Below are 15,315 nucleotides of genomic sequence, written 5' to 3' on the forward strand. Positions count from 1 at the left end.
GGGAAGTTCCCCTGGAGGAGGGCATGGCAACCCACTCCAACATTCTTGCCTGGAGAATCCCCATGGACAGAGGAGCCTGGCTGGCTACAGTCCATGGGGTCACAAAGAGTCGGACACAACTGAGCAACTAAGCATAGCACAGCACAGCCATCCCCTTCTCCAGGGGATCTTCCTTACCCAGGGATCAAACCCCGGTCTTCTGTACTGCAGGAGGATTCTTTACCATCTGAGCCAGCAGGGAAATCAATAGAGATTGCACTAGTAATCAAAAGCTTCTCAACATACAAAAGCAGAGGACCAGAGAGCTTCATTCGGTGATTTCTACCAAGCATTCAAAGAAGAATTAATACCAACTTTTTCAAACCATTCAAAATACAGAAGATGAGGGAACAATTCCAAGCTCATTCTACAAGCCCAGCTATACCCAAAACCAGACAAGGATACCACAACAAAAGAAATTACAGGCTATATCCTTGATGAATACACAACTCCTTAACAAAATATTACTGACCCAAACTCAACAATACATTTAAAAAATCATATACCATGATCAAGTGGGATTCAGGCAACAGTTCTGGGGCTGCAACAGGTTAATCCTCACAGATCAATCAACATGACACACCACCTTAACAAAAGGAGGATAAAAATCATATGATCATCTCAGTAGATACAGAAAAAGCACCTGACAAAATTCAACATCCACTCACGATAAAAAAAAAAAAAACTGTCAACAAAGCAGGTATACAGGGAATATACCTCAACATAATAAAGGCCACATATGATAAGCCTATACTCAAGAATGAAAAGCTTAAAGCTTGTCTTCTAAGATCAAGACAAGGATGCCCAATCTTGACAATTTTATTCTATACAGTATTGAAAGTGCTAACCAAAGCAATTAGGCAAGAACAAGAAATAAAAGGCATCCAAAATGGAAAGGAAAAGGCAAAACTGTCACCATTTGTAGATGATGTGATAATACATATAGAAAACCCTGAAGACTTCCACCAAAAACTGTTAGAGACAATAAACTGTGAAGTTTCAGATTCAGTAAAGCTGCAAAATACAAAAATCAATATACAAAAATAAGTTGTATTTCTATATACTAACAAACTATGAGAAACATAACAATCCCGTTTACAATTACATCAAAAAGAAGAAAATACCTAGGAATAAATTTAACCAGGGAGGTAAAAATCTGAAAACTATGACACTGATGAAAGAAACTAAAGACAACACAAATAAATAGAAAAGTATTCCATACTCATTCCATACTGGAAATTTTAATATTGTTATAATGTCCATACTACAGGTTCAGTGCAATCCCAATCAAATTTCTAATGGTACTTTTCAAAGAAATGGAACAATTCTAAAATTTGTATGGAATTGCCAAAAAAAAAAATCAAAAACCCAAAGAGCTGAAAGACAACACATAGGTAATGGATACCTGAAAAGATGCTTAACATGACTAATTAGGGAATGCAAATCAGAACCACAATCAGATAACATCTCACACCTGTTAGAATAGCCGTTCTTCAAAGGAAATAACAAGCGTTGGTGAGGATACAAATGGAAGGGAACCTGTGTGCTTTGCTGGAAGGAAGGTAAATTTGTGCAGCCACTATGGAAAGCAGGCTGCTGCTGCTGCTGCTGCTGCGTTGCTTCAGTCGTGTCCCGACTCTGTGCGACCCCATAGATGGCAGCCCAACAGGCTCCGCCGTCCCTGGGATTCTCCAGGCAAGAACGCTGGATTGGGTTGCCATTTCCTTCCCCAATGCATGAAAGCGAAAAGTCAAAGTAAAGTTGCTCAGTCGTGTCCGACTCCTAGCGACCCCATGGACTGCAGCCCACCAGGCTCCTCTGTCCATGGGATTCTCCAGACAAGAGGTCTGGAGTGGGTTGCCATTGCCTCCTCCAATGGAAAACAGTATGAAGATCCTGCAACTTACAAACAGAACTACCACATGAACCAGCAATTCCACTTCTAGGAATTTATCTTAAGAAACTCAAAACACTAACCTGAAAAGATATATACAACCCCACTTTCAAGGCAGTATTATTTACAACAGCCAACATATAAAAGTAACCTATCACTGACAGATGAATGGATAAAGATGTAATATATATGTGCAAAGATGGGCACAATAAAGGACAGAAATGGCACAGACCTAACAGAAACAGAAGATATTAAGAAGAGGTGGCAAGAATACACGGAAGAACAGTACAAAAAAGATCTTCATGACACAGATAATCACGTTGGTGTGATCACCCACCTAGAGCCAGACATCCTAGAATGCAAAGTCAAATGGGCCTTAGGAAGCATCACTACAAACAAAGCTAGTGGAGGTGATGGAATTCCAGTTGAGCTATTTCAAATCCTAAAAGATGATGCTGTGAAAGTGCTGCACTCAATATGCCAACAATTTTGGAAAACTCAGCAGTGGCCATAGGACTGGAAAAGGTCAGTTTTCATTCCAATCCCAAAGAAAGGCAATGCCAAAGAATGCTCAAACTACCACACAATTGCACTCATCTCACACTCTGGTAAAGTAATGCTCAAAATTCTCCAAGTTAGGCTTCAGCAGTATGTGAACTGTGAACTTCCAGATGTTCAAGCTGGATTTAGAAAAGGCAGAGGAACCAGAGAGCAAATTGCCAACATCTGCTGGATCACTGAAAAAGCAAGAGAGTTCCAGAAAAACATCTATTTCTTCTTTATTGACTATGCCAAAGCCTTTGACTATGTGGATCACAACAAGCTCTGGGAAATTCTGAAAGAGACGGGAATAGCAGACCACCTGACCTGCCTCTTGAGAAACCTATATGCAGGTCAGGAAGCAACAGTTAGAACTGGACATGGAACAGACCAGTTCCAAATTGGGAAAGGATATGTCAAGGCTGTATATTGTCACCCTTATTTAACTTATATGCAGAGAACATCATGAGAAACGCTGGGCTGGATGAAGCACAAACTGGAATCAAGAATGCCAGGAGAAATACCAATAACCTCAGAAATGCAGATGACACCACCCTTATGGCACAAAGCAAAGAAGAACTAAAGAGCCTCTTGACAAAAGTCAAAGAGGAGAGTGAAAAAGTTGGCTTAAAGCTCAACATTCAGAAAATGAAGATCATGGCATCTGGTCCCATCACTTCATGGCAAATAGATGGGGAAACAGTGGAAACAGTGACAGACTTTATTTTGGGGGGCTCCAGAATCACTGCAGATGGTGACCGCAGCCATGAAATAAAAGGACGCTTTTTCCTTGGAAGAAAAGTTATGACCAACCTAGACAGCATGTTAAAAAGTTGAAATATTACTTTGCCAGCAAAGTTATGTCTAGTCTAGTCAAAGCTATGGTTTTCCAGTAGTCACGTATAGATGTGAGAGTTGGACTATAAAGAAAGCTGAGCGCCGAAGAACTGATGCTTTTGAACTGTGGTGTTGGAGAAGACTCTTGAAGAGTCCCTTGGACTCCAAGGAGATCCAACCAGTCCATCCTAAAGGAAATCAGTCCTGAATATTGATTGGAAGGACTGATGCTGAAGCTGACACTCCAACACTCTGGCCACCTGATGTGAAAAGCTAACTCATTTGAAAAGACCCTGATGCTGGGAGCGATTGGGGGCAGGAGGAGAAGGGGATGACAGAGGATGAGATGGTTGGATGGCATCACTGATTCAATGGATATGAGTTTGAGTAAACTCCGGGAGTTGGTGGTGGACAGGGAGGCCTGGTGTGCTGCAGTCCATGGGGTTGCAAGGAGTTGGATTCGACTGAGCAACTGAACTGAACTGATACACACATATATATGTGCACATATACACACAGCTTAGCTTTCTGAAATGCCCTGATACTAAAGCCTAATTATTGAGAAAAATGTCATACTGAAGATTCTGAACCTTACTCTGTAATAAAAATGAGTCAACTAAAATTCTTGCAGAAAGAAGTGACCTAACAAATGCAGTGTTTTAGGAAGATTTATTTAACATATAGGGCTTCACAAGTGGCGCTGGTGGTAACGAAGCTGCCTGTCAACACAGGAGATTTAAGAGATGCAGGTTCGATCCTTGGGTTGGGAAGATCCCCCTGGAGGAGGGCATGGCAACCCACTCTAGTATTCTTGCCTGGAGAATCTCATGGACAGAAAAGGCCTAGTGGGCTACAGTCCATGGGGTCGGACAGAGTTGGACACAACTGAAGAGTCTTAGCAACCACACACATTTACTACATAAGAGCTAGAGGTGTGAAAAGTAGGAGACGTAATTTAGGAGCTTATCAGCATAAACCAGGTATATGGTAACAAGGGCCTATATTAGTGACAGATAGGAAATAGAACTTAAAAGGAAAAAAACCCACAAGAAATATGTAGAACAACATATGCAAACGGCACTGTACAAATATTATTTTTTATTATTGTGAAAGAATCCATAAGCTGTGAAGCCCATGAAAAAATGAAATGCAGAGGTAAGGATGAGTAAGACAAAATCCTCAGGCAGTAACACTATTCTTTTCTGCTTGCCCTCCAGATCCAAAGCATTCATGGGGCTTACCCAAGTTCTAGTGAATGTGGAAGTGCTTTGGTTGTTAATCAAGATCTGTACAGACCAAGATGAATTCTGCAGATTTAATTAAGCTCCATGAGGAGGCATTATTCATATCAATTCTGATCTTGGTATGAAATAACAGATGTTTTGTTCTTTTCAACCTGAAAAATGAATTGTGTGTGGGAGAGAAAGAACGAAACAGAGGTAACGCATGTTGGACCCTAACAGATGGGTCTTTCTCCTTTATATAAAGTGACATGTTCTCCAGTAAAGTGTGCAGTCAAGCAGGTTCTGCTTTTGAAGAAAAAGGGTAACTAGTACATTGCTAATTACACCTTGGTTGTTTAATTAACAGTGCTCTGTTCTATAACTAAGTTAGCCCAAGGATAACAAACATAGCCTGAAAAATAAAGGCCAACCATTCTTTCTATTCTTCAGTTTCTATATTCTATTCCTACCCCACCAAATGCCACAAACCTGTTCAACTTTTGCCTCCTCCTGAATTCATTAAAAACTTAAAAAAAATCAAGGACTAACATTAACCAAACTTCATTTGAGGAAATTAGGAAAATCTACGTTTAATTCTTTCAGAATTTATCTGAGAAAAAAAAAACTTGGATAATTTACCTCAAATTCCTTCACCTTTTCCATTGTTATCAAGCGCCTTGATGTGTGACTGGAAAGCTTCTGCTCGCAGTTGCTGATGAGCTTCAGGCAGGGGTGCCAGGGCACCATCTCCTCAGTGTATCTGAAGAAAGAAGAGCTCACTGTTATGAACACTCACAGGTGCATCCTGCACAGGATCATCAAGGGGGTTGATCCAGTGTGGAATGGGACCTCCTCCCCCTACAGGCTGCACCATTTTATTTCACATATGCTAACTGTCCACATAATCCATAAACCATCTGCATTTTTAACAAGCAGCAGTTTAATTTTTTTACCTACATAATGTGAGAGAATACGGATACGTCTTAAACCACAAAAATACAAAATGACAATTCGACCCTAAAGGATCCCGCAAGAGCACAAAAAGACAAATACAGACCACAACAACTCTCTGATATTCTTGACGGACTGATTCAGCTACGGATTTTTATAAATTCCCCACGTATAAAGTCCACTACACTATATATTTTCCCCTTTAAAATGAAATGTCCATGCTAAATTGTAATGACATCTTGAGACCTCTAACAACTTTGTTATGTAAAGATAATTGAGATAAACTACCACTAGAACACTACAGAAAACATCAATCCTCTGCCATGAAATAAAACCAGAGTCATGATAAAGAGTGGTGGTACCCACTGCTGTGCAGCATGTGTACTGAACTCAGTGAATGAAGATGATGACACCAAGAGAGCACAGCAGTCCAGCTGCAGGAGTTCAGAATCTGACATCCGATAGGCTTTTGGCATTAATCTTGGTAGAAGAAGCAGGTAACAAATGTGGGGGAAGTAGTTATGGAGCAGAATTCAGAAGAACAGTAGAAGAGAGGGCTCCCTAGGTACGGGCACCTTTAAGAACACAGGGATTGCCAGTTTTTGTGTTTTTTTCTTCTTTGCAAATCTTCATACCTTTCTAGATACATAGTTTCTGCAAACATTTCTTATATGGGAAATTTTAAAGCTCTGATCCAAGGTGGGGAAGGAGCTGATCAGCACTTCCTGTAAAGGATCACCATCTTGGTTAGCCCATTCTAATACATCAACACTGTCTCCCCCACCCCCTCTAACTGATTTATCTAGGTCCCTGTGACCTTCAACAAGCTCTCCCTCACTACCTTGACCACTTGCTCAGAACCTTCACCACCCACTTACCAAACGACATTCATAATGCACCTCACTTCATTATCAGTGGAAGGAATTCTCTTGAAGTCATTCTCTGACTCCTTCCTCAGGGCTTTCCAACAAGTAATGACCATTTTGGACTTCATCTCACCCACAATTCTCTAATGCTAACTACATAATAAGAAATGTGCTCTTATAACATCAGTTGATGTCAAATTTGTAGACTTCATATAAACCATTTATGATATGGAAGAATACATTCTATATCATAGTTGACAGACTAAAATAATGATAACAGAAAGAAAATACAGTTCTGACCTTAGGTTTGCAAGCAGCAGGGTTTCTAGATGTCTGAAACTGTCAAATCTAGTAATGTATACTTTTTTAAAGAAAAGAATCTTATTTTCCAGCAAAGTGATAAAGTATTATTGTTAAAATGCTACTTAAATGTATACAAATATAAACTCCTCATGCTTATATAATCTGTATAATTATAAAACCCAAGATAAATGTATAAATCAAAGAACAAAACCAATACAATTATTTATGACATGAATAATATTAAACTGGTAAAACTAAGCCATTGGCATTTGGCTTAACAGCAGAAAAACATATTTACATGTTATAGATTATTTTTTGACTTGATCTTTGAGTTTGAGCATGAAAGGACATCATTTAGGTTATCATTAACAAACTTGTTTTTAACTTACTACTCTTGAATGAGCCAATCAATTTAATCATGTACTTCCAAAATATACTAAAAAAATTAAAAACAGCATTTAAAATCATCTACTATATATTTATTACTATATTTCATACCAATGGATTGTTTGCAATCTGTTAAGTAGGAGCTATAAATCTGTACTATGCCCAGATTATGATGAGGGAATGGTATTTTAATTCTGTTTTTACTACCATCCCTCTATGGTATAAGCAACTAAAAACCTAAATAGTTAATAGTCAGCTAGAATAGATAAATCCACAGAGACAGATAAGTGGTTGGCAGGGAAAACAGCAAGAGAGATTGTTTGCATGAATGAGATTTCTTTAGGGGGTGATAAAAATGTTGTGGAGTTAGACCTGGAGAATCCCATGGAGGGAAGAGGCTGGTAGGCTGCAGTCCACGGGGTCGCAAGAAGTCAGACACAACTGAGCGACTTCACTTTCACTTTTCACTTTCACGCACTGAAGAAGGAAATGGCAACCCACTCCAGTGTTCTTGCCTGGAGAATCCCAGGGATGGAGGAGCCTGGTGGGCTGCCGTCTATGGGGTCACACTGAGTCGGACACAACTGAAGTGACTTAGCAGCATGGGTAAATAACCTTGTGGCTATGCTAAAAACTGTGGGGTTGCACACCTTGGCAGTCCAGTGCTTAAGACTTTGTTTCCCAATGTTAGGGGTGTGGGTTCGATACCTGGTTGGGGGAACTCTGATTCCACATGCCTTGTGGCCGAAAAAAGCAAAATATGAAACAGAAACAATATTACAACAAACTCAATCTTATTTAAAAATAAAATAAAATTGCGATTTTCATGGTATACAAATTAAATTTCAACTTTTTTTAGAAAAAAGGGGAAAAAACCCTGTATTTATACATAGCTTTTCCATCAGTCAGTTCTGACAGTCATTTATCTTCCTGTGAATCTTCACACCTCAGACTATTTCCAAATGTCATTAGAGTTGCACTTCCCATTTGAGACACAGTGCTGATTGGAGCACTTACTGAAAACAATTTAAAGAATCATTTTTTTTCTGTTTCCCAGATGAAAAATGAAAAATATGTTCTGTTCACTGCTCTGAGCCAGCACAAAATTCATTCTATCACAATTAAAATTTACCCCCAAATCCTACTTTGGAGTCCTTTATCAGACTTCTTCACTTTGTCATCATTTTTTCACAAGCTTAGCAGTTGGATTTCTATGAAAGGACATCTTTCACAAAGAAATACAGTTCCTAATCATTTCATATGGATATGTGGAACCTGGGCAAGAAGCTACAGTCACTCAACAGCTTAGGAACTCCTATAACATCAAACACAAAAGTTGAATGTATGCCCTGACCAAATGAATGTTACACAGATCTTCGGGGTCATTTGCAAAGAGTTGAAATTGTGAATAAACTCACATATACCAAGAGCCAACAGTAATTTTATGTGGTTAAGTTTCTATGAGTAATAAGAGTAAACTACTAGAAAAGCACAGATGCTAGACTGATGCATTCTGCTGAGAAGGGTTGGGAAAGTGTCAGAGGTCGTGACAATTAAGCCTGGCCTTAGATTACCAGAATTTTACAGCTGAGGAAAGAAGGAGTATATCAAGCCAAGGGGACAAAATAAAAAAGGTAAAAGGATAGAAAGAGTACAGACTGTCTTGATGCAGGCCCCAAACCCAATATACTAAAGCAGGAAGAATCTGGTCTAGAGGAAGCAGAATTTGTTGAGCAGTAGTTTCTTCACAATTTAAACTGTTCAACAGTGAAAAAATCCTTTTTCAATCATCAGTTTTGATAATTCTTCACAAATAACTAAGCTTTGATGTTTTTATTATGCTTTACAACTTTCAAAATGTCCTGGGTTTAAAGAATAATACCTTAACTTGATTATAATGTGCAATTCTTTTTTTAAACTTCAATTGTATTAACAGGATTTGGTTGAGTAAATGAATTCAACAGCAGGATTAAAGTCAATATTACTATACCAAAAATACAAAAGTTTTCCAATTAAGCTGTGCCAAGGCACAGTTTTAAAATGAATTCTTTATTCCCAGGCTAATAAAAAGCTATATCCGAAATACAACATAACCAAACTAAGCAAGAGAGTTCCAGAAAAACATCTATTTCTGCTTTATTGACTATGCCAAAGGCTTTGACTGTGTGGATCACAATCAACTGTGGAAAATTCTGAAAGAGATGGGAATACAGACCACCTGACCTGCCTGTTGAGAAACCTATATGCAGATCAGGAAGCAAGTTAGAACTGGACATGGAACAACAGACCAGTTCCAAATAGAAAAAGGAGTACGCCAAGGCTGTATATTGTCACCCTGCTTATTTAACTTCTATGCAGAGTACATCATGAGAAACGCCGGGCTGGAAGAAGTATAAGCTGCAATCGAGATTACCGGGAGAAATATCAATAACCTCAGATAGGCAGATGACACCACCCTTATGGCAGAAAGTGAAGAGGAACTAAAAGCCTCTTGATGAAAGTGAAAGAGGAGAGTGAAAAAGTTGGCCTACAGCTCAACATTCAGAAAATGAAGATCATGGCATCTGGTCCCATCACTTCATGTGAAATAAATGGGGTAACAATGCAAACAGTGTCAGACTTTATTTCTGGGGGCTCCAAAATCATTGCAGATGGTGACTGTAGCCATGAAATTAAAAGATGCTTACTCCTTGGAAGGAAAGTTACGACCAACCTAGATAGCATATTCAAAAGCAGAGACATTACTTTGCCGACTAAGGTCCGTCTAGTCAAGGCTATGGTTTTTCCAGTGGTCATGTATGGATGTGAGAGTTGGACTGTGAAGAAGGCTGAGCGCCAAAAAATTGATGCTTTTGAACTGTGGTGTTGGAGAAGACTCTTGAGAGTCCCTTGGACTGCAAGGAGATCCAACCAGTCCATTCTGAAGAAGATCAACCCTGGGATTTCTTTGGAAGGAATGAGGCTAAAGCTGAAGCTCCAGTACTTTGGCCACCTCATGTGAAGAGTTGACTCATTGGAAAAGATTCTGATGCCGGGAGAGATTGGGGGCAGGAGGAGAAGGGGACGACAGAGGATGAGATGGCTGGATGGCATCACAGACTCGATGGACGTGAGTTTGACTGAACTCCGGGAGTTGGTGATGGACAGGGAGGCCTGGCATGCTGCAATTCATGGGGTCGCAAAGAGTTGGACACGACTGAGTGACTGAACTGAACTGAACTGAAACTAATTCTACATTGTTTAATTCAAAAGCAAGAATATTATTTCAAACTTTCACAGATGACTTTAGTTTTAAGTTCATCTAATAGAAACAGTAAAGATTTTGGGTTATGTTTGCTGCAAAGATGAAAACAGTTCATTCCCTAAAATAAATTCATGACAAATTAAGTTCATTAATAAGATTACTTTGGGTTAAGGGGAGGAGAAGACACACTGGAAGTCTAGTAATGAACATCAGAAGATCTGAAAATAACTCTCAGACAAGTAAGTCAGGGAAGTAAACGCCACAGAAGTCTTCCTATTTGTGTCCTAGCCTGGATGAAACTTGCCCTTTGATAAAACATCTAAAGCTAAAAAAATAAATAAGTAAATAAAAACCTGCCTCCTTTTTTACTTCTAAAAAATCCCTTTGGTTATAAGGACTTGGAAATTTCCTGTTGTCAAAAAACTATTAAAAGAGAAGTCACTGAAGAAACATCCTAGACATTTTTTTTAAGATCTTCAGAAATAGTAAAATAGTTGAAAGTGCCTCCAATTTGACTTTTCATAACAACAACAAAAGAATTATAGAACATACTCATAACCACATTTAATTTCAATTAGAATTAAATAATAAACTACAAAATAGTAGAAAGAAAAAAAAATGCCAGAAAATAAGAAACACGAAAACTAATGAGGATACTTCAAAAGGACAGAGCAGCTACCTCAAAGGGACTCTCCTATTTCAAATCTAGGACAATCTGAGTAACAAAATCATGACAGAATTAAATTATAACCCAATGAATAATATTGGAATCTCTGACTCCATACCAATATAAATCAACAAACTCATGGGAGGGAAGGGGAAACTAATCCTTACAGAAAGCCAGCTTACAAACGCAGAAGGAATGATGAACAGCAAACTTATCATTATGGTGGTCGTCAACAACAAAACAAGACATTGGTGTATCCTGGGTTTCCGTCCCCTGGAACATACTAACTGAAAAGAAAATGATAAATCACTCTATCAGAGTTCTGATATTTCTTTATCAGAAATGATAGTTTCTCCACTTGACAGAACATGACTAGATGATTAAGTTTAAGATCTCCAGGAGGGGCTGCTCTGTGTGCCCCATAATGCAATACACTAAGAACATAGTATCACTTTTGTGGTATTCCTACCAAGAGCATTACCAGAGCCTGGTCACGGAAGAAACAACAGATGGACCTGGTTAAGGGTCAACCTTCAGAATATAAGCCATGTACTATACAACTCTTAAGGACACAAAAGATAAGGAAAAGACTGAGGAAGTATTCCAGACTGGAGAAGAATGACATGATGGATCAGGGCAGTACATTCTCCTGGAGAGACTACAATCAGTAAAATCTGAAGGGGTCCAGGATCGGGCAGAAGCACTATCAATGGTGTTTCCAGACTTTGGGGCTTGATGGTGATTTGACAAGAATGCTCTTACTGAGAAATGCAATGAAATATGTAGGGGTGATGGGACATCATATCTGCAACTTCTTAAATAGTTCTGAAAAAGATTAATGACAGTGGGCATAAATGTAATGTGTGAGAAAACAAGGGTGGAGGAGGTGTATCTGAACAGCTGGAAAATTTGGATGAGGGGAGAACTTAGAGCTTTTTGTACTGTATTTGAAACTTTTCTGTAAATTTTAAATTTATTTCAAAATAAGTTTTTAAAAAATTCAGTCCTGAAACTTGAATTAAAACAAAGACACAAGGAAGCTTACTGCTGGAATTTAGCTTGTCTAAGACAGAAACCACTTTCACATAGAAACAAGCAAATATGCTATTTTCTGAAAATATTAATAAAGCCTCATCTATCACTTCATATACCAGGTACCTGAGATCTTGGCAGGATGCTGAATTAAGTAAACACAACACAAGGAATAATGAAACCAATGAACTAGTCAGCTTTAAACTTTAGACAAGTCATTTCATTCCTTAGAATTAACTCCTCACACTTCTAAAATTAAGAAACGATTAATTTAACAGAACATAAGCCCAGTGTTAAGGGGTTCAGATACAAATGTGCACAGTTTCATTAGCCAATAAACAAAATGCAGGACTAAAGTTAGCGCATGGTAGCTCCCAATGTGACATTTATTAAAAAAACAAAAAAGCATAGCTTCCAACTGCTGGAAGACCATCCACCATTACAAAAACACAAACAAGATAAAACTGTTCTAAAATGCTCTTTGTTTAACCATATACAGTAAATATAGAAATTAAAATAATTTTTAAGAAAGATTTCTATAGCAGATTGAATAGCCAAATTTTGAGCTTGATACTGCTTTTCAACTCTAAAGAGTCTATTTTGTTCAACACATCACGTCTTTCATTGTTGATGTATATAGCTCTGTTTAAAATTAATAATTACTGAATAATAAAACTCAAACCACTAATGCTGAACAGAATCAGGGCTTTAAATATATGCATAGCTCTTCTTTTGGTCTTAGTTTTTTAAGACAATCACAAGAGCAACATATATTAAGGCTAACAGTAAACAGATGACTCACTCAGCCAAGTTGTTAAAAATTACCTAGGTCTGTGGCCTGGCAAAAGAGCTGATGAGCAGCTGACACACAGAACCTGAACTAACAGTGATCAACAACAGGGCAAACCTTTGCACTTACAGGTCAGACAGTAAATATTTTAGCCTTATGGACCACGTGTGCTTCTGACACATATTCTTTTTCGTTGCCTTTTTCCTTTCTAACAGCCCTTTAAAAAGATAAAAACCAGTCTTAACTGCTTTACCAAAAAAAAAAGAAAAAAGGCTAAAGACTGTATCAGGCTCACAGATTGTAATTTGCCAACCCCTGATGTAAAATAAAAAGTTTAAAGCGATTCAATCAATAAGAGAAAGGGGCCTGTTTTATACAACATGTTGGTAAATAAAGGCTATTGTACACATGTACACATTAAACACGAAGATACTCACTCTGAATATGATTAGAGACAGAAAAAAAGCATGTTAGATACACAAACACCATAATAAAAATGAAATTAAAAGTAAAATTATTATTATTACATACTCTGGTGTGTATACTGGTAACCAATAGACGAGTCTTCCACCTAATACGAGGGTCTCTGCTGAGAAGTTTAACAGGTCAAAAAACATATCACTCAGATGATAACTCAAGGAAACAGGAACGTGGCTTTCTGGACTAGACAAAACAAAATTTCAGAATCAGTGAAAAACTTAACAACCAGTGAAAAAGTAACACTATTAAACTCAGTTAATTAAAAAGAAGCAATATGCTTCTTCCAAACGCCGCTGGGAAGGAGGAGCCACCCCTATGGACCGTTGATCAGGGCCTTTTATTGGGAGTCTGCCGGGTGAAGGGAGTCTGCGGGGTTGAGGGAGTCTGCGGGGGTAGAGGAGTCTGCGGAGTCTGCGAGGGTGGGGAAGGGTTTTATAGTCCGGGCTGGGGCTCCCATATAAGGAAGAAAATGCGGGCTCAGCGGTGATTGGTGTCCAAGGGCTCCGTGTCAGCTCCTGATTGGACGGTGAGGGCTTCGTGTCGGCTCCTGATTGGTCGGCTTGGTTGCCGGCCCATCTCCGGGGCTTGTCTGCAGCGCCCTCTGCCGAGACATGTCCTGACATGCCTCAGCACACCTGACCTTGCCCTGACCTCTCATCCTGACCTCGCCCTGACCTTTCATCCTGACCTCGCCCTGACCTTTCACTTCCCAAGGTAGTAATATATCATATTTAATATTCACTTACCATTTTTCTATTCCCTTTGGTATTTCCTTCTGTGAACCTGTTCTTCTTGTAGATTCTCTAATACCATATGGAGCTAGAGAGAAAGCACACGGAACAGGGACAGTCAAAAGTCACCCCATCACCACTGCCAAGCAGATGGACACCACGTGCCTCCAGATGTGACATCCTGAGGACAGAGCACCTGTGCAATATCCCAGCCGAGAACGCAAACGAGAGGGACATTCTCGTTAACGCTGGGAGGGCAGGCAGGCAGGTGACTGTGTTCTTCAAAATGTCAATGTCATGAAAGACAGAGGAACGCTGTGGAAATGCTACAAATTACAGGAGGCTCTAAAGATATGATTACTCAAAGCAATGCCTGACATTAGACTGGATACTGTACTTCAGGGAAAAACATGCTACAAAGGAGTACTACTGGGACAACTGACAAAACTGGGTGAGAAACTACAGATTAAAGTACTGCACTGACTCACTGAAACTGGTAACTGTACTCTGGCTATCTAGGGCTTCCCAGGCTCAGCGGTAAAGTCTGCCTGCCAATGCAGGAGCACAGGTTTGATCTGTGGGTTGAGAAGGTCCTCTAGAGGAAGAAATGGCAACCTGCGCCAGTTATTCTCGCTAGGATAATCCCACAGACAGAGAAGCATGGCAGCTGCAGCCCATGGCATTGCAAAGGGTTGGACAGGACTGAGCATGCACGCTCTCTGGCTATCTGAGAGCCTATCCCTATTCTTAGGAAATACACACTGGAGTGTAGGAAGGTAAAGGGCCAAGATGGACACAACTTACTCTCAACTGATCAGGAACAAAATTACATATTTTTACAAATACATATAGAGTGAGAGCAAGTAATACAGAAGGTTATAAATAAAAAGCCCTCCAATTTCCATGAGTATATTCATAGACATTGTAAAGTGAGACTTTACAACGTATCCAACTCTTTGAGTCCTCATAGACTGTAGTCCATGGAATTCTCCAGGCCAGAATACTGGAGGGGGTAGCCTTTCCCTTGTCCAGGGGATCTTCCCAACCCAGGGATCCATCCCAGGTCTCCTGCATTGTGGGCAGATTCTTTACCAGCTGAGCCATAAGGGAAGCCCAAGAATACTGGACTGAGTAGCCTGTCCCTTCTCCAGGGGATCTTCCCAACCCAGAAATCAAACCAGGGTCTCCTGCATTGCAGGCGATTCTTTACCAACTGAATTATCATTGTGAGGCCTTAATAATTTTCCTTTTGTTATATTTGAAACCACCTAAGTTACCAAATGGAGAAGGAAATGGCAACCCACTCCAATGTTCTTGCCTGGAGAATCCCA

The 15,315-nt window shown here is 39.5% G+C and overlaps 1 protein-coding gene across 3 annotated transcripts in view; it reads right to left on the bottom strand.

Annotated features, from left to right (window-relative positions):
• TRMT11 (tRNA methyltransferase 11 homolog) overlaps positions 1–15,315 on the bottom strand; it is a 63,815-nt gene that overhangs the window by 17,942 nt on the left and 30,558 nt on the right. For 2 of the 3 annotated variants that reach the window (XM_004011138.6, XM_042253205.2), the window contains exons 10-12: positions 14,000–14,072; positions 13,305–13,436; positions 5,173–5,293 (exon numbers count right to left, since the gene is read on the bottom strand). In XM_004011138.6, the coding sequence (XP_004011187.1) occupies positions 5,173–5,293; positions 13,305–13,436; positions 14,000–14,072 (326 nt within the window). Of the gene's footprint in view, positions 1–545; positions 626–5,172; positions 5,294–13,304; positions 13,437–13,999; positions 14,073–15,315 lie in introns of those variants that run through there. The other variant, XM_060419202.1, reaches the window with a different exon arrangement.

This window comes from Ovis aries, chromosome 8 (genome assembly GCF_016772045.2).
Source record: "Ovis aries strain OAR_USU_Benz2616 breed Rambouillet chromosome 8, ARS-UI_Ramb_v3.0, whole genome shotgun sequence".
In the NCBI taxonomy this organism is placed as follows: domain Eukaryota; kingdom Metazoa; phylum Chordata; class Mammalia; order Artiodactyla; family Bovidae; genus Ovis; species Ovis aries.